This window comes from Cyprinodon tularosa, unplaced genomic scaffold, assembly GCF_016077235.1.
Source record: "Cyprinodon tularosa strain WSP-4 unplaced genomic scaffold, ASM1607723v1 ctg333, whole genome shotgun sequence".
Classification (NCBI taxonomy): domain Eukaryota; kingdom Metazoa; phylum Chordata; class Actinopteri; order Cyprinodontiformes; family Cyprinodontidae; genus Cyprinodon; species Cyprinodon tularosa.
This window is the reverse complement of record NW_024039045.1, coordinates 1,316,194-1,335,996: the sequence shown is the minus strand read 5'-3', so window position 1 is coordinate 1,335,996 and position 19,803 is coordinate 1,316,194. Positions and strand designations below refer to the sequence as shown.

At 39.5% G+C, this 19,803-nt stretch overlaps 1 protein-coding gene across 1 annotated transcript; it reads right to left on the bottom strand.

Annotated features, from left to right (window-relative positions):
• Nucleotides 1-330: 330 nt before the first annotated feature.
• On the bottom strand, nt 331-17,858 carry LOC119789241. The gene is made up of 4 exons (XM_038294057.1): nt 17,507-17,858; nt 2,038-2,235; nt 494-1,945; nt 331-351 (listed from the first exon to the last, which is right to left on the bottom strand). Exons 1-4 carry the CDS (start codon nt 17,507-17,509, stop codon nt 331-333), a joined length of 1,674 nt encoding a protein of 557 aa, XP_038149985.1. The 5' UTR covers nt 17,510-17,858.
• Between the last annotated feature and the right edge of the window lie 1,945 nt (nt 17,859-19,803).

Below are 19,803 nucleotides of genomic sequence, written 5' to 3'. Positions count from 1 at the left end.
GTTGTGGAATCTCTGCTTGAGAATCAGAGTTTTCTTTTCTCCTGACATTTTTCCCTTCAACAATGATCAGTTCACACTTTTCTGAGGTGTCCACCACCGCTGTGGAGAGAGACGAACATCTTCTGTCTGAGTGGGTGTCTCGTCTGTGTTGGGGTGTTGCAGCAGGCTTAATGTTTGCAGACCTAGCCGTCCAACCGGTTCTGCTTTGGAGACCTTCATGATGATTGGAAGGTTTCTCAGTGGAACATAATGTTGATCTATTCTGTTTATTGGAGTCACCTGAGTACCCAGGACCATTAACGTTTGAGGGGATATTCCTAGTGTGTGTTCTTACTCCTGATACAGGATTTGCTGTGCTCACATTGTGTAAACATCCATGAGATTTATCAGACTGTATCCTGCCAGCAGCATTGGGGGGGATATGTATTTCTGTTGGTTTTCTGCATGGAGGACAGTTCATTTCTCCTGACTCCTCACAGATGTTTTCACCTACTTGTGGAGGAGACTGAGTATATGTTCCAGGATCACACCTTGCATCTTGAGGCTCCCTCCATGGATCCTCTACCTTTAGCGGTCCCAGTTTGTCACCACGCTGTGAGCTATCAGTGCCCTCCTCCAGCAGCACTGACATATTCCCTCTGTTATTCTCAGCTCCAAACGTGACAGGGTTCTGTAGGGCAGCCTGGTATGAGTCTCTGTATCGACATCTCAGCTCTTGAGCCTTGCCGACTTTCCCACCCTGCCGTCTTGCCATGCATGGGGTGCAGGGCTTCTCTGCAAAGCGCACAGTGCGGACACACTGAGGGGAGTCTGAGGAGTTGGAAAAAGTTGGTTGTTTAGGGGAATGATGCTGAACAAATAGAGGTCCATCTCTAGACATATCTTGTAAAATTGTCTGTGAGTTATGTTCTGAATGTGTGCTGAATGGTGGCTGTGTTTTGGGTTGTATTTGTGCGCTTTGCTGTTCTTCAGTCAGAGATGGCTCTTTATCAAAAAGCATTTTGGCCTGCAGTATATCAATATAGTCCCCTGTTGCAACAGGTGCTGGCTCATTTCTGCTCATACTGTGAGCATTAGAGGTTTTCTGCTTATCTTGCAGTGTATTTCCAGGAACTTTAATACCTTTATTCACACCTTTAAAGTCAGTTATATTACCATCGGAATGGTTTGATTTTTCTGCTTTAGCGGCTGGGTTTTGATTTATTCCAGTAACGCGGCTGTCCCATGTATTCGGGGACACCCAGCCTATTGGCCTGTGCTCTGTTTCAGTTTCTTTCACTTTTACCAGCTGTGATGAAGAAGTAGATCTAGTATCCACCAGACAAAGTGACACAGCGATGCCATGCTTTGCAGGACATATCCTAGTCTCCACAGAGAGGGCGGCTGGATGTGGGGCAGAAGTTGAAACGGAATCCTGAATAGTCAAAGGAATATGTCCTGGCCCAGGTTTCTTTGAGGAGGAAAGAGGGAAGAAATTAGTAGGAAGAGGTGGAGGTTGAGGAAGTGGAGAACTTAAAGGTGAATGTGATGGAGCAGCAGAGGCCATACTACTCCCAGCACAACGTGCCAGCTCTACAAAATCAGGCACAGCCACCCGTTCCCATGGCAACCTCACAACGCCTCGCTCTGTGGCGACCAGGCAATGTCTAAGAGGCGTCCCCTGGCAGTCCTGGTTAAACTCATCCAACCAGCCAGAGCTGAATATACAAGGATAGGACGTCTCAGGAACTGGGGTCTCCTCCACGACCTCCAGAGTAAGTCCCTCCTCCTTCAGCAGACTGCAGACCACAATACGAGCTGATTGGTCACAGAACGGAGTCACCTGAAGGTAAAAGTCGCCTGGCTGAAGAACGGAGGGATCAATCGGAGCAAGCTGGATGACAACTTGGTCACGTAAACAAAGAGGCCATCCCTCACAGAGGAAGAGCACATTAGAGTATTGAGCCTGAAAAAGGAATAGATGATATATCAGAAATGTAGACAATTTAAATGATAAAAATCCTGTTTAGACAGTCAGACAATCTATAAATAACTTACACATGCAGCCTGCTGCACAGTATCTAAAATGTGCTTGGCTGGTACCAGGAAGTCCAGAAAACAGCGCAGGGCATCTTTCTGATAGCGGCTGTCAATGATCTGGAAGAGCTGACTGAGGAGAGTAGGGGCGGTGGCTTCATAGGGGGGGTACAATGAAGAAAGGAGGTTATGGATTGATCCTTCCACAGAATCAAGGTTCTGAAAAAAACAAAACAAAATAAACAAACAAAAAAACAGAATCAGCAGGATTTTCTCAATATAACCTGAAAAACAAAACAGGAGTGTTGCTTTAATTGGTTTCTTCGCTGAGATCATCACACAGGCACAGCAATGCATCCATTACAACAATGAAGTTATTAATAACAAAGTTACCAAACTAATATTCAAATTAACTATTTTACAGAAGTTCTGCTATCAACATTTTGAATTATTATTATTGTTTTTTTTTTGGAGTTACAGATTTAAAAACAACAGTAAAAAGCATTATCTAAACACTATAAACTGTTGGGAGCTGGAGAAGTTCCACCTTTCTCCAGCAGAGTCCGCCGTGGATCCTCCTGAGTGAGCCTTCTGCACAGCTGCAGCCCATCAGATCATCAGAGGATCCACTATATAAGCTGTCTTCAGACCTTGCCTCAACACCGCAGTGTTGATCCAGTTGGTCAGCGCCTAAGCCTAGACTCTCAGTGAATCTTGGTGACTTTGAATCCAGACTGGATTCTAACCGTTTGTCTCTGTCTTCCAGGAAACCAGTTTCTCCTCTGTGAAGCTCAGGAAGAGCTAACCTGCCGAGCCGACCCTCAGAGCCAAACCTGAAGAACCTCAGTGAACTTCCATGCAGCTCAGGACTAAGAGCTGGAAAACCCAAAGCCAAGGTCTGCTCAAAACTAGAAGTGAGACGCTGAAGCAGCAAACGGACTCTGCTGATCAACTCCTCTCCAGATCCAACAGTGACCCTCCCAAAGCTAACCACAAGAACCCTCAAGGTACAATCAGTAACTATCAAGAAAGCGACCTCCATCGTGCAACGCTAACTGAACTGTCTCTCACGCAGACTCCGGTGAACCAGTATCCAGGCCCGAACCAGAACCAGTATATTCTGTGTGCTTGTGACCAAATAAACTTGTTGAACTTTTATTCCTGTGTCCGTCAGTGGTGTTCTGCATTATTGGGTCACTATTAGAGTACCCATCATGACATAAACAGTGGTACAGGAATTGAATAATTACATATCTGGTCATTTTAATAATTTGAATATATGTGCAAAAAAAACCCAATAATATAACATATCGTGAAATTGATTAGTTAGTTCATCAGATCTTATTGTTTATTAATCGTTTAAGAAAAATTCACAAAGCTCTGGCAATATGAGGAATAAAAAGCATTGTTATAATATATAATTGATCTAAAAACTTATGTCTGATTTACAGATTTAGTGACAATATGCTGGATGCATTAAATTATTCAGACACTGTACAATACTATTTAACATGTTTGTTTATTTTATTGAAATTATTCTTAAGTTTATTTAAATTAATATACAGATTTTAACCACCATTCATCCATTCATTCACCCATGTATGGTTGCATGTCTGGACCCATCCACTCAGGCTGCTTGGAACAGGTCGCCACTCTAATACCGTATTTTTATCATCTATTTTTGAATTTCTAGGACTGTTGGCTCTTCATAGTATAATGGCCAGCCGATTACAATAACAATGCATTGGGACCTAAAATTTGCTTATTAGTTGAGTTGAATAAATTCCAGAGAAAACTAACTTTTACTCATAAGAATTTCATATATTTTTTAAGTTTGTTGTTAATTTAAACCCTCAAATGAATTATTTTCAAGTTTCATGTAGCAAAATTACACACACATTGTCCAAAACACCAAATCTTAAAAACTATTATGGCTACCATGCTTCTACTCATAGTGATATCTGCAGTAAAACTTTGCCGATTTGCTCTACTGACAGTTCAAATCGCTCATCCTTTACGGAGCAGTGCAACTTCTATAACCCGAAGGGGCTGTAAATAGTGTTTAAATGTGTTAAATACATTTAAACACTATGCATAAAAACACATTTTTATTGCTTAGTATTGTTAATAGTGAACCTAGAGCCCAGCTTCTAGCAAAGGTGTCATTTCCTTAACAAAAAGCATGCTGCAAAGGTTAATGAGACACTACAGTCAACAGCTGTTATATGAAATGTGCTTGAAATAAATATACTTTTGGCTGATTGTGACTCTTGGTTTCACATTACAGCTCTAATCTGACCAATCAATCTGATTGTTTAAGGACACAGTAATATTTAGTGTTGGACAGCAAACCTGCTGTGTATTATATTAATCTGTCTCAGAGTAAACAAAAAAAAGGCCTAATCATCAAACTCATGGTCTCCTGGGAGAAACTGAGTCCTATAAAATGTTCTCCATTCTCGTATTTCCATAAAGAGGCAGCCAGCCTGTCGACAAATATTCAAGTAAACACTGCTACAATTCTGGTTTATGGTTTCACATTGCCTTTGACCTGAACTCCTGCCCCCCTACCCACATTTAGGCCCTGCTTTATTTAGCCCAGCTTAGACCACAGGAGTGAGCCTCAGATGGTTAATGTATGTGTACAATTCAGAGGGGGAATCTGACTCCAGGAAGCAAAATGTATCAGCCTTGCTACATTGCAGGAAGATCATTTTTCTACCTGTACATTTTTCAGATCTTATCAAGTTGGATAAAATCATACATCTTATGGATCAGGCAACATCAAAGACACGTTTTAAACTTAAACTGTGGGCTATTAGTAGGCTAATCAGGTGTGCTACATCAAAAATAAGGGATACACCGATTACTGATCACCTGATCTTTAAAAAATCCTGTCATGGTGTTCCCGATTCTGACCGGTACAGATTTCTTTTTAAAACTGACACTGTCAAAAAAAGATAGCAAGAAATAACAAATTTCAATCTTTTCTTTCTGAAAAAAAAAACATTAATCATTACCTGTTAAACAATAAAAAGATTTGGAAATAGCTGCTCAAATATAGTAAATATAAGTAAGTATATAAGTATAGTTTAAGGCATTGGTTGTTTTTTAGACCTTTACAGATATAGATCAGATAGGTGGAAAAGATTGGTTTCACATATAAGTGTCGGCCAAAATTCAGAAAATCGAGGCCAAACGATCGGACTCCCGATAAATCGGTGGACCCTGTCAAAAATAAAATTTCCTCAAGAAAATATTGTGTTTGATAGAGACTAAAAGAAGGTTGTGTAAAATATGAAAGTTAAAAGAAAGTGGTAATTCTATATACAGTCAGAAAAAAGACTTCATTTAAGAGTATTGAAATTGAGGAGGAAGAAATATAATTTTGAAAGTAAAATAAAGCTTAAAAAAAAACTTTTTCCTCCCTCGGATCACTTTTTTCTTAAATTTATTAAATGCATAAAAAAAATAAAGAAAAAAATAACTCAATACCATATAGCCTGACCAAGAAAAACTCAAAAATGCTGAAATAATAACATTAACAAGAAAGTTAGGGGCAGCAATTACAGAAATTGTGAGAGGATGTTAACCTAGAATAGGAGTGCTGGTTGGTGGCAGTTCAGAACTACACATCTTAGTTTAGTTAAATACAGATCACACTTCATGCAGGTGTATCATACAAATAAATAGTTAATGAAATCATACATTGTGATTTCTGGATTTGCTTACCGGTAGACTGTTTCTCTCACAGTGGAAAGACACATACATGCCAATTTCAGACCACTCCATTATTTCTTAGTGGGATAACGTGCAAAATAGCAGGGTGTTCAAAAACTTATTTTAGTAGCTCACAGTCCACAGAGCTGAACAAAAATACATTGTTTTGTTACATGCCCTCTGTGTGAAACACACACGTGTATGCACCTTTAAATGTTTGGGGTTTTATAACGGAGAGCTGCAACTGTTTGCAGCATTTAGGTAGCTTTTGTAGTTCTTTTCTGGGAAGTTGTAGTCCCAATTTGACCAGCATCATCCAAGTGCGTTATACTCAATACGTCATAGGTAATGACGTCTATAAGGCTGAAGGTTGTCTGAATTCATTAGAGCGGTCCAGAGCTCCTCCTAACCTGGATAGTGTTCTGTAGATCCCAATAAATGGTAAAGGGATAGGAGCTAGGAACAGGAGGTAGGAGCTACAGGATTTAGAATCAGCCCAAAAGGACTGAGGCACTAAGGAAACACAAACAGCTATGTGACACTGGACATTTGATTGAAAAACTTTTTTTTTTTTTAAATCTTAAGCAACCCAATTAAATCTAAATGTACTTGACAGGCTGAGGGATTGAAAGGATGACAAACACAGAAGCAGCAGTAAAGGAGTAACTTCAATGTCAAAGGAAAAGGAGAGTACATGGTAGGGGCAGCTACTTTACTTTATCTAAGACAGAGACATGGCTAAGTAGCTATTTTTTTAATATTAAAGACAGGCCTAACCACAGAGATAGGAGCAGATTTTCTATTAAAAAACTGCAAAAATGCCAAGAAAGATAGACAGGATATTAGAGGAGAAAAGAAATAGAGAAAGAGTCAAACAGATCAAAACAATTTTTTTGTCCTAGCAGCCACTGCTGCTCCACAACTATTCCACCTTATATACACACACACTGAAATGACAGCATTCACATTGCAGAAGATAAGATTTCTTAGTGCCACACCCCAAGACATCTCAATATCTCTGTCCAGTATCATTATGAAACAAAAATAGTCCTCGAGCATTGCTGGTGTCAAGCAGGCTCCTGTCTGGGCAAGAAAATCTTCGCAGAGAAACACAGAAAGCTTTTATGTATGCAAACTTCAAACAATTCCTCTGCTAGAATAAACTCAGAGCTACTGTCTATTTTAAAGGTTTTAAATGCACACTGTACCATTACGATTTTCTAAATAGCCTCCCAGAAAGTGAAAGGAAATGTAGGCAAATTTGTCAATAATACAATCTGACCTCACAGAACTCCCTAATATAATAGTTTTCTGAATATGACACAAACTGTAGAACTTCTTTAATTTCACACAAATAAATCTAGTTTTAAAAGAAAGGAAAACATTATTTTTAGTTAATTTATATGACAGAAATTCTGAACAGAAACAAAATGATAGCTATCAACATGCTTTATATTTCATCCGGTGTACACCTAAGGGAGTGTTGGCCTAGTGGTTAGAGCAGTGCGCTTGTGTTCTGAGAAAGTTGCAAGTTGGTTCGACCCCCCACAGCCTCCTCTCTGGATTGCTGAGCAAAACCCTTAAGGGGATAGGTCAAAATGCAGAGAAAAAATTTCCCTACTGTGGTAATAAAATCAAATAAAGGGATGACTACATCATTTAAAAGATCATTGATATAGGCATTAGTGACAGTTAGGGCATTGCACTTGAAATCTGAAGATTCTGAGTTCAAAACCCACTCCTACAGGATGCCACTCTGGGTCCCTGAGCCCTGAACAAGGCCCTTAACCCCACCCTGCTCCCTGCACAATGGCTGCCATTAAAGTGGGTTGGCTCTGTATTTAACCCATCCCCATGGGGATTAATGCAGAGAGTTGATTTCGTTGCCTTTTGACAGTGTAATGCCGATAAAACACTGTAAAAACTTTGGTGTATCACATCTTTAGGCTTTGCACGGCATAGAGGCGTCTAAAATTTTGAAATGTAGACTTTCTGAAACGCTATTTCCTGAATTTTTAGGTGGAATGCAGCTAATGTTTTGTCTTTGTTACAAAACTACTTGTGTTCTGATTATGGGAAATATGTGAGCTTGACTAGAGGTGGAAATTTCATAAAGGAGACATGAGATCATTTTTAGGTACAATATTATTTTCATCCATCCATCCATCCATCCATCCATCCATCCATCCATCCATCCATCCATCCATCCATCCATCCATCCATCCATCCATCCATCCATCCATCCATCCATCCATCCATCTTCTTCCACTTATCCAGGGTCGAGTTGCAGGGGTAGCAGCTTCAGAAGGGAGGCCCAATGTCCCTCTCCCCAGCCACTTGGGCCAGCTCCTCCGGGCGAATCCCAAGGCGCTCCAAGGTCAGCCGAGAAACATAGTCCCTCCAGCGTGTCCTGGGTCTCCCCCTGGGCCTCCTCTCGGTGGGATGTGCCCAGAACACCTCACCAGGGAGACGTCCAAGAGGCATCATAACCAGATGCCCGAGCCACCTCAACTGGCTTCTCTCGAGGAGCAGCGGTTCTACCTTGAGTCCTCCTCGGATGACTGAGCCCTTTACCCTATCTCTAAGGGAGAACCAAGACACACTACGGAGAAGACTAATTTCACCCGCTTGTATCCCGGATCTCGTTCTTTCGGTCATGACCCAAAGCTCAGGACCATAGATGAGAGTAGGAACGTAGATCGACAGGTAAATCAAGAGCTTTGCATTTCGCTCAGCTCTCTCTTCACTACAACAGACCCGTACAGCGTATGTTTTACAGCAGACACCGCACCAATCCACCTATCAATGTCCCACTCCATCTTTTCCTCATCTGTGAACAAGACCCCAAGATACTTCCACTAGGGGCAGCACATCCTCCCAAACCCTGAGATGGCTCTCTACCCTTTTCCGGCTCGAGACCATGGTCTTGGATTTTGGGGCATCTGCTTTTCTGATTGGCTGATGTGGCGCTTCAAGCACCAAAAATCTCAATTTTGCTTGTGAAATTTTTAACATCTTAGCGAGTTTCCAGGAAAAAAAACGAGGCATACAATTTGTCATTTTTTTTTATTAAAGGCCGTACAATGTACAACTGTACGCATTGCTAGCTAAAAGCCTGGCCATGAATCTTGTAATATTTTTAGCTAATTTCCAACTTGAAGAACCCCACAAATCTGACTCCAATGCAATCTTTTTATAAACAGTGAAAGCCCCTTTATAAGCATTACCAAGCAGTGCTCACAACAACACTGTCCAGCCTGGAAATAATTACGCAATTTCCGTTTCAGCGAGGAAGTTAAAATAAAGTCAGTTGATGCAAAGATCTGAGAAGCTAACTAAAGGAACCTGCATGTTTGATGACAAGAGCTTAATTAATGCTGGGAGGGACAGTGAGACTTTCAGCAAGTAACAGGAAGGCAGACATTATCCCTGTTTATCTCTTTTGCATCTTTAAACCTCTTTCATAAGAGGTAAAAGAGGAAGCTTGCTGTTGAAATGCTGGCAGTATTTTGAACAGCTTTATAAATATACAGAGGGAGCCTGATCTTCGCTAAGTTAGTTGTGTTAACCCTGTTAACTGTGCAAACCAATAATATGTTATGTTAATTACAAGCCAAGGCAAGGCAATTTTATTTCCATAACACAATTCGGTACATGGACAATTTAAAAGGCTTTACATGAATAACATACTAAAATACAACAAAAATAAAAGCAGAATAAAAGCAAAAACATTAGTAAAACAAATAAATCAATTGGACCACAAAAAAAGTACAACAAAAGCACGTAAAAACACATGATAAAGATGTAAAACAGTTGAACCTCAACCTTAAACTAATATAATTACATGTTCAATATCAACACTATAATCATTTAATCTCTGTTTCTTATAATAGTAGAATCATAAATCAGCTTTATTGGCCAACATTGTGGCATAAACCAGAAAGTTGACTTGCTTTTAAACACTCACTGCATACAGACTTTTAGCATAGGATAAAAGGAAACATATGTATGAATATATTGCTTTGTACAGCCAATTATTTCAGATAAAGTAAAGAAGAAAAAGGGAGATTGTGGTCGGGCAATGTTGTTTCACGATAGAGAGGCAAACTACTCAGGCTGTAAGGTTTTCATGGTTTTAATCAAAGCGGCAGCCTGGTGGAAGAAACTGCTGCTGTCTCCTCTGCTCCTAATTGAAATAATAAAGCCAAATCCGGATTGGTGCATAAGACATAGTATGAATAATTTCCAAGTGAAAAACGTGAAACTCTTCCAACTCTAATGGAGCCTTTAAGCACCAGAAGGAGCAATTTACTGGAATTGATGTTTGCTGGTTTTGATCTCAGCTCATTCGCACAGACTTTCTGATGAATTACGCAAACTATTTAATGAGATCCATGCTGCTGCTTAGAGAGTGTTGGGTGTTTTGAAGACAGGCATCCATCTTATCCTTTTGTCATTTATTGCATCGTCCTCTTAATAATATATTTAGTCCATCAGGGTGAAAATGAGGATAACGGCCTTTTCAACCTGCAGAGCAGGAGGCTGCATGTAATGTATGCATCTTTTCTAAATTTGTTTTAAAATGCCATAATCCAAAGAACTCTGTATGTTTTCAAACTTAATTCCTTGAACTAAAGGCATATTATAATAAATAACATGTATAATCAAAGCTGGATTCTATAAAAGCTGGATTAATTTAAACTTTTAATAGTAACCTGATGACATAAATCGGAGCTACAGAACCAGATAATTTATTTAAACTAAACTAATTTGTTCAAACTGATATGTCCAACTGTGTTGTTCAAACAGAGGGCTTTGAAAAGACAAAAGACAGGAAGGACAATCTGTCCAACCTTCTAGTCTTGGACTCTACCAGTCAGATCAAAGGAGAATCCGTCATACTAATATGTCACCAAAGACATCTTCATGCTTTGAAAGCATTGGTACAGCATAAGCTGCCACACCTAAACTTGATAAAGTTAAGTATGGCTCAATATTTAAAGGTGCCGATATGAAAAAAAAGAAAAACGTTCCAAAAGATCTAAAGGGCCCTAAAATAAATGTATCGCAATTGCATAATATCAAATAGCAAAGTAGAAAGCATTTCCCCACTAAACTGAGTGCATTAATTCATGGAGATAAATATGACACAAAAAAATTTTGCTGTTTGGTGTGTTTTTTAAGGCATCCCTTACAGTTTTTTTTTTATAAGGGCTTTACTTTTGAACTAGATAGAGTGTTTACAGACTTTGAATCAGTAAGACATCTGTTTTGTTTTCTTGGTTAAAAAATGAGATGGACATCCATCCCCACCCATACAGAAAATACCTTAAAAAATACAAAAACTAAAAAAATAGTCAGGGCCACAATTCAAATGTTTAAAACAGCTGAAGCATAAAAACAGGCTAAATGAAAACCCTAGTTTATATTTCCTCTCTGGGCAGTATCGAGACCAGGATGAGAAAATGTCCAACGCTCACTGTTTGAAACCCATGGTATTTTTTTTCTCTAAAAGGCTATTATGCAAGCCAAGTGAAAAACAAATCAATTTTTTGGCTTAATGTAATATTTGCTAATCCATCCATATGGCTGACAATAAATCTAATTATGTGGTAAAGGAATGGTTCCTACATAAACTCTTTATAGTAGTTGTTGCTTCAAAGAGGTGGCTGAGACAGCTGCTAACTTATTTACATTTCTTCAAATTTTTTTAACCTAATAATATTAAATGGTTTTCTGGACCAAAGACCAGACAGATGCAAGGAAGCAACATAATGAGTTGATGATTTTAATGAAAAAAATAATAGGTTTAACAGAACCAGACATGGAGACAGGAGACAAACAAGTAAATTACTAACAGCAAGCTGACTACTTAAGTAAAGCAGGCCCGGGTAATACACAGGTGAATGGCATCCACTAATGAGCAGATGACTCTGGCTGCGGGAGAAAAAGTAAAAACGAAGACAGAGAAAAACAAAAGAGGAATTCTACCCAATAATACAGAATAAGGTGTTTTTAAAAAAAAAGATGTGATCTCTAGAATACTATACAAAAGGAAGGTGTGAAAAATCCTAGATACAAAATGAAACTTAACACCTGTTAATTATGACACCTATTTACATTGCTGCCTAATAAATATGTACAAAATACTTTTGCGGTTTTGAAACATTTTGTTTCAAACAGCATAAACAGAGGAAAACTTTTTGACAAAACTATGACTGTGTCTGGATGTCTCCCCTAACCCCTCTGTAGAGCACTATATAGTGGATGCGCCATTTTATACACGTGTTCAAATAACAGATAACAGAGTGTCCGATGTCCAGATAACTCACCCAGTGAGAAGAGACAGGCTGCAGCCTGACAAACCTGAAGGTCATGCAGGTAGAGACAATAAACATATGGATGGAGCAATGGATGAATGGAAAGACAAGACTATTTGTAAGTTAAAATCCTGCATCCTATTAAAATATGTAATAAGCAGTTGTTATCGAGGCATAGTTCAGTTTAGCAACAAACATATTACATCATCTTGAACGCATACTTTTCTCTTTACAAAGTGGGATATCTATTGTTCATTTGTGTCATTCACACAAAATGACACATTTCTGGGTGAGGTCAAATTCAATTGTGCAGTAAACGGATTATCTACCACTGAAAAAGAAGAGAAATAAGAGGACCTTGTGCAGACTTCACTTTGGATTCTCCCATTTAAAAAAAATCACATTGTCATTCCTAAAAAAAAAAAAGGGTCAGCTTTACGGACCTTCCTTAATCAAAAGTATATTTAGTTTCTCACCTGATGTATTTAGGATAATTACCTTTAAAACTACACTATGTTGTACTGTGCCATGCTATACTATACTATACTATACTATACTATACTATACTATACTATACTATACTATACTATACTATACTATACTATACTATACTATACTATACTATACTATACTATACTATACTACTTTTCAATTACTTAAAATGCCACAAAAATGTATTCATCTTTTATAGATAATTTTCTCTGGAATATTCTCAAAAGATAAATCTCCATATTGAAAATTGTTTGCTTCCCTGATAAATCTTTCCCACTTTCTAAGGAGCAACAACCTCAACTGGAATAATGCATAAAACAAAATGAAAACATTTCAAGTTTTTAACTGAATAACTATTTATTTTCTGTTATTTTATTCACGTTTTCATGTTTTGCTATCTGTGAAGATGAAACGGGGGGAGATTAAATCCAATTTAACCAAGTTTTATTTGTTAAGCAATTAAAAACAACCACAGCTGACCTGAGTGCTGTACAGAATAAATAAATGAATAAGATCACTCAGACAAAAAGATTCGAATCATTTTTCCACCATTTCTCTTTCTAATGGTGTTGACTTTGTAGATCAAATACTGAGCTTTACAAACTAGACCTCTGGAAAGCAGTAACAACAAAGGTCTGAAAATCTGTTTTTCATCTGGTGCATAAAAACACCTGGTGTCTCCTCATCACAGGCTCAAGATAAATTACACTGATGTAATCCATAAATCCTCTGTACAAAACCACAGAGGCTCCAAGATGGCCAGACAGTATATTTAGCAGCTTCACGGGGATAAGGAAAAGGGAGCTCACAGGAGACAAACACCAATCATGATGGCCTCGATCAGCAGAGTGATTTGAAAGTGGCTGTAAAATAGTATTCAGGTGGTCAGTTTATGTCATCCAAAACCACGTGAGGGACTTCTGAATGAGCCGAACTCTTGAGTACTTCTTTGAAATCATCATGAGCAGGGCTGACGTATACACTGCACATGAGAGATGTGTTATTATGCCAAAGTGTAGCTTAACTTTCACTGACATGCCTCTCTCATCTGCGATTAGGCCTCTGCTGTGCGTAATGTAATACTAACCTACAGATTTCATGACAAACAACTCAAAGTGACTACATAAACAAGAGAAACAGGCAAAAACAGAGATATCGGCAAAGGCCAAAACAAACTCATTAACTTATTTAGACATTAAAAATATTCACTATTTAGAAGATTTCGGTTATTTGCTGAAATATTATAACCTCTTCAGCCTTTTTGCAATTTGTCCCATTAAAACATATGTGTATTTTATTGGATATTGACTTAACGTTGAAAAAGAAAAATATATTTTTATATACGTTTTAATATATTTTGCCATATAAAATAGCTTTGAGGTCTTTTTTTATTTAACCACTTTTACAATACCTTCCTCAAGTCAGAATAGAGTCTATCTAATTTGATTAATGATTAATTAATTACAAATGATAAAATTTGTAATATGATTTCATTATAAATCCAACAGTTTTGCCTAGGCTTGGGGGCTTTTTTTAGAGAAAAGCAAAGGAAAAACAGCATCATGAAGAAAGTATTCAGCATCCAGGTCAGGGATGACGTTAAGGAGAAATTTAAGGTTAGCTTAAAAACAAAACAGACATCTAACACAGCACTGCAAGAAAATTAATAAGGCCAATAGTAGCAATAAGGAAGCTGTATAGATTCACAGCTCAGTGGGGAGAACTAGACACAGGGCGACTATTTGCTAAGCAGACCTCAAATCTGTCTCTTGTGGAAAGAAAGTAAAAAGCATTTAAGTAAAACACAAATCAAGACAGAAGATCATGTAAAAAAAAAACACCCTGAAGACACAACCACTACTGTGACACAGCTGGGTGGTAGTTAGAGGATCTACCTATTTTGAATGACCATGAGCTGTCACTTAACAATTACACCTAAACAAGTGAATCCTGCAACAAAAGTATGCATGTGTTGGACTGGCCTAGTCAAGTCTAGACCTTAATCCAACAGATAACTAGAAGCAAAACTGAGAATTGAAGGTAGCTGTGGGGCTTTTAATCCCATATGACTGAGCTTGAGCTGTTATGCAAACAAGATTGAAGAAATATTTTAGAAGATAAAGTTCAATTCGACTTCAAAAATAATTCATACATCCTAAACGGAAAATACTTGTTTTAAATAATGACATGGGTTAAATATAAATTATATCTTTCCCTTTTTGTGATTGCAAAGAAAATTGTAACATCATGTAGAATAACACCAACCCACAGTAATACACACCAAAAAGACACATTGTAAAAAAAAGTTAAAGGTGTGTGAAACTTTGAAGTGTGTGAAAATATTGCATACTATGTTTGTGAATACTTTGTGAAAAAAAGAGAATACACCTTTCTGGAAGAAGCACAAGGAAGGGAACGACCCAGGTATAAAAGAGGGGATAATGATTTTAAGGTTTGCAAGTGGAGATTTGGATCATTTTTTGTGTATTTTCCACTGAGTCACTGAGAAAGGACAAGATTTCTTTCTACAGTTAGAAAAGAGATGCTTTGTATAACCCAGTCAACATGGGAATGAACGCCCAAACACTGAGGTCACTCAGAAAACAGGAATAGTCTGGTTAATGGACCCCTGGTTTCAACGACGCAGCAAATACACAGGAAGCAGGGTGGGAAGACAAGACTCACAAAAATACCTGCCAAGTCAAACCTACGGGAGAGCTGGGCGGGTAATTTGAAATTCAGCAGCCTTTATAACAACCTGACAGCCTGTCAGTTACAAACAAATTCAGCTTTATGTTAAAAGGAGACACACCCAGTGGCGGCTGGTGAAAAATATTTTTGGTGGGGCTGATATAGCCTAGTGTATGTCTCCAACTAATCCGGAATAAGAATTCAAATAAACAATTGGACAATACATACAATTTAACAGTAATGATTTAATTTACTATATAATAACTAACAGTGATGATTTGGGTCACTGTGACGGGGTTCTTTGGCCTCCAAGAATCCAGGCTCAGTCGGGTTACCGGTGTTGGTGATTTATTGTGCTCAAAAACTCGAAACAGGGTGCAAAAGAAACTAAACATATACAAGATACTCTGGGCCTCAGCCTCCCTCCCGTTACCAGCAATGTAACAAAGAAACAGAAAACAAAAATTGCCGCTTTTCTTCCCACAGCCCTCATTAAATAGTTTAAGCCCCTACCCTCAGGCTCTCTTATTTCTGATTTCTTCTCATGAATCAGTTTTGTCCATATATTACCTCCACAAACAATTGATGTACAAAAACAAATAATTTTTACAACTTAATTCTTTTACACAGATTCATTGACTTATTCAATTACACCAAACTGGGTTTGAACCCAGCAAAGACGCAGCCAGACTGAAGATGACAAGTCCCCATAGCATAAACATGTACACACCCACACCCCTCACACACCCACACACACACACACACACACACACACACACACACACACACACACACACACACACACACACACACACACACACACACACACACACACACACGGCTAACCCCACTGAAATATTAAGTGTGCACCCTCAATACGCCAGCAGGTAACCAGGAACAGCTTGTGTGTTTTAAGTTCATGGAGCTACTGGTCTCAGCGCGAGTGTATTGGTCCTCACAAGCACAGTATAACAGGAATGTGTGTGTGGCGCGCAAAGTTAGAGAGGTTGTTTTAAGCGAAGAGGTGGATTCGTCACAGTCACAATAACCATGACATGAAATGTTCATATCCTACAACAGGGATGTTCTTCTGGCAAACGGGTAGATAAATAAGGATCTCACCGAATTTGGTGGAAGCTGCATCTCGGTCGTTACATTCGCCATCTTCCCTCTAATTGTCTGCACCTGCGCTTGGGTTCAGAAGCCTGTTAAAGCGCAGTATTTTCAGCGCCCCAAGACCATAAAGTTCCGAGACGCTGACTGGTCATTAAATTCACCTAGCAATAGTACATGATTGACAGATTCTCTGCAAATGTGGGGCTGTCTGATCAGCGCCCCCAGAACAGAGACGGTAGGAGTCTGTCTATGGAAATCCACAAATTAATGACAGTAGATAGGGAAATGTAGTTTATATAATTTGTTTTGCTTATAGGTACACAGTCTAGAGAGTAAAACTGACATTTATGAGTTAATTTCTAAAAATATATTTTACGTTTCTCTCTTCTTATCAGGGGGGGCGGTGCCCCAGCGCCCCCTATGGGCCGGCCGCCACTGGACACACCCTTCCCGCCTCTGCTGTGACGACAAACGAAAATCACTCAATTAGGATTTTCCTCATCAGACTTTTACATAATTCATTTGAAGTTAAAGCAAAATCCCTTCCGCTTGAGTCAGATCTTACATACCAGCAGTGGGAAGGAGGCATATACAGCACAGTGGACGGATTGTAAAACCTGGCTTAATGCTCAGTAACCCGAGAGCTTCACCTTGAGTCAGAATGCAGCAGCAGTTAGTGTAAGCTATGGCAGAAATGCTGTATGCGGTCAGAGTACATGGGTGTTACAGCATAAAGAGCTTCTTGTGAAGACTTACTAAATAAATTGCAAAACTACATCTGACAGGGGGTTCAGATGAGTAAAACATGCAGGGTGTGCGCTATAAATGGTTCGGGGAGGGGAGAAATGATCATCAAGTTATATCTGTATATAATAAATGTCCCACTGTGTTCATATACTTTAAATATATTATTCTGATCATGAAATCCAGGGTTGACAACTGTGTTTATTTTAGAATCTGCTACAATCTAGAGTTTTGTTGTTTATGAACATCTAAAAGATCTCTAGGATGTAAAAGCAGGATAATTACATAAGCCGAAGTTTAAAATAACAAGCCCAAAAAATTATATTCTTGAATGTTAATATTACAAATTTAAAACTAGAAATTACAGAAGAGGGATGAAAATCATATCTGACAGTGAGCAATCTTACCATCTTCCTTTCTGCTCGCTGGCTTTCTCATTCATCACATCAGTGGTTTTCTCTGATATAATCCAAAAGGAGTTACAATCCTCCACGGAGCTGTTGCTGCCCGAGCTCAGAGGCTGCTCGACCCAAATGAAATCCATTCTGCCAGGGCACACGTCCGAGGTTGAGTCACAGAAGGCTGATGAGCAATCGTCAAGTCTCCAGCCTGTCCCCAACGACTCAGTGTGTCCCCTCTCTCCCTGTCTCTCTCTCTCTCCTGTGGGCTGAGATTCACTGAATACTCTCTGCTTTCCGTTTGTCTGTCTCTCCACGGTTGTTGTTTCCTTCTCACAGCCCCTCAAGTGCTCTCTGCTATGTTTGTCTGAGGAGGGGTGAGACCAAACATGAGGAAGGAGAGAGACAGAAAGACAGAAGCAGACTGTCTCCAAACATAGACTTCACAGAAGTATTCAAACCCCCGAAGCTGAACTTTCTCACATTTATTCTTCAACAACTACGTACTTTTGAAGTAAATAATTTAGATTGCTTGTGATAAACAAAGTTGCAAAGAATTGTAAGAGTTAAAAAAAAACAAAATCAATATTTTTCCCTTTTTTCTCTGTATGAGCAGCAGAGGGAGTTAGAAGCACTGCTGCCTAGGTTCTTTCTGCATGGAATTTAATGTTCATGCAGTGCATGTGTAGGCTCTTTCCTTCCACAGCCCAAAAACATCAGCTTTAGCTGTGTCCATCTTCTGATAAAAGAGTGTTGAAAAGTGGGTGTGTGTTTTTATTGCATGGTGGGAACCAACTCCATAAATCCTAGTACATCATGGGGACCGAGAGCTCTGGTGGGGAGCAATGTCTGGTCTCCATGGGTACAAATATTGTTTTAGCCTTAGGTGTTAAGTTTAGGACTAAGGTGTAAATTGAATTTAGGTTAGGATTAGGGTTAGGTATGAATCTGTAATGTTAGGGATAGGGTAAATTAGGGTTAGGTTCACGGTTAGGCTGTAGAAATGGGTTAGAACTGAATGGAAGTCATTTGAGGTTCCCACAATGATGGATAAACATAAACTGTGTGTGTGTGGTCTTGTTGTACCTACAAGGTGAGGGAAGTATTTTGTAAAATATCCTACATGCGAGGACTTACAGGTACATATAGGGACATTCAACTGGTCTCTATATGGTAAAGTTCTGTTCTTTGAGTTGGGGTTAGGTTTAGGACTAAGGTGTGAATTCAGTTCTGGTTAGGTCTAGGTACATCTTGGTAATAGTTAGGGATAAGGTAAGGGTAAGGGTCTGGGTTAGGCCATATAAAATGAATGCAAGTCAACGAAATCTCCACATACACTATATTGCCAAAAGTATTTGCTCACCTGCCTTGACTCACCTATGAGCTTAAGTGACATCCCGTTCCTAATCCATAGGGTTCAATATGACGTCGGTCCACCCTTTGCAGCTAGAACAGCTTCAACTCTTCTGGGAAGGCTGTCCACAAGGTTTAGGAGTTTGTTTATGGGAATTTTTGACCATTCTTCCAGAAGCGCATTTGTGAGGTCGCACACTGATGTTGGACGAGAAGGCCTGGCTCTCAGTCTCCGCTCTAATTCATCCCAAAGGTGTTCTATCGGGTTGAGGTCAGGACTCTGTGCAGGCCAGTCAAGTTCATCCACACCAGACTCTGTCATCCATGTCTTTATGGACCTTGCTTTGTGCACTGGTGCACAGTCATGTTGGAAGAGGAAGGGGCCAGCTCCAAACTGTTCCCACAAAGTTGGGAGCATGGAATTGTCCAAAATGTCTTGGTATGCTGAAGCATTCAGAGTTCCTTTCACTGGAACTAAGGGGCCAAGCCCAGCTCCTGAAAAACAACCCCACACCATAATCCCCCCTCCACCAAACTTTACACTTGGCACAATGCAGTCAGACAAGTACCGTTCTCCTGGCAACCGCCAAACCCAGACCCGTCCATCAGATTGCCAGATGGAGAAGCGCGATTCGTCACTCCAGAGAACGCGTCTCCACTGCTCTAGAGTCCAGTGGCGGCGTGCTTTACACCACCGCATCCGACGCTTTGCATTGCACTTGGTGATGTATGGCTTGGATGCAGCTGCTCGACCATGGAACCCCATTCCATGAAGCTCTCTGCGCACTGTTCTTGAGCTAATCTGAAGGCCACATGAAGTTTGGAGGTCTGTAGTGATTGACTCTGCAGAAAGTTGGCGACCTCTTCGCACTATGCGCATCAGCATCCGCTGACCCCGCTCCGTCAGTTTACGTGGCCTACCACTTCGTGGCTGAGTTGCTGTCGTTCCCAAA

Bases quoted from the DNA above. Each gene is read 5' to 3' on its own strand.
- LOC119789241 (XM_038294057.1), bottom strand. The intron at 1,946-2,037 runs GTAAGTTATTTA...TTCCTTTTTCAG, and splicing joins CTGTGCAGCAGGCTGCATGT to GCTCAATACTCTAATGTGCT. The intron at 352-493 runs GTAGGTGAAAAC...ATGTGAGCACAG, and splicing joins ATACTCAGTCTCCTCCACAA to CAAATCCTGTATCAGGAGTA.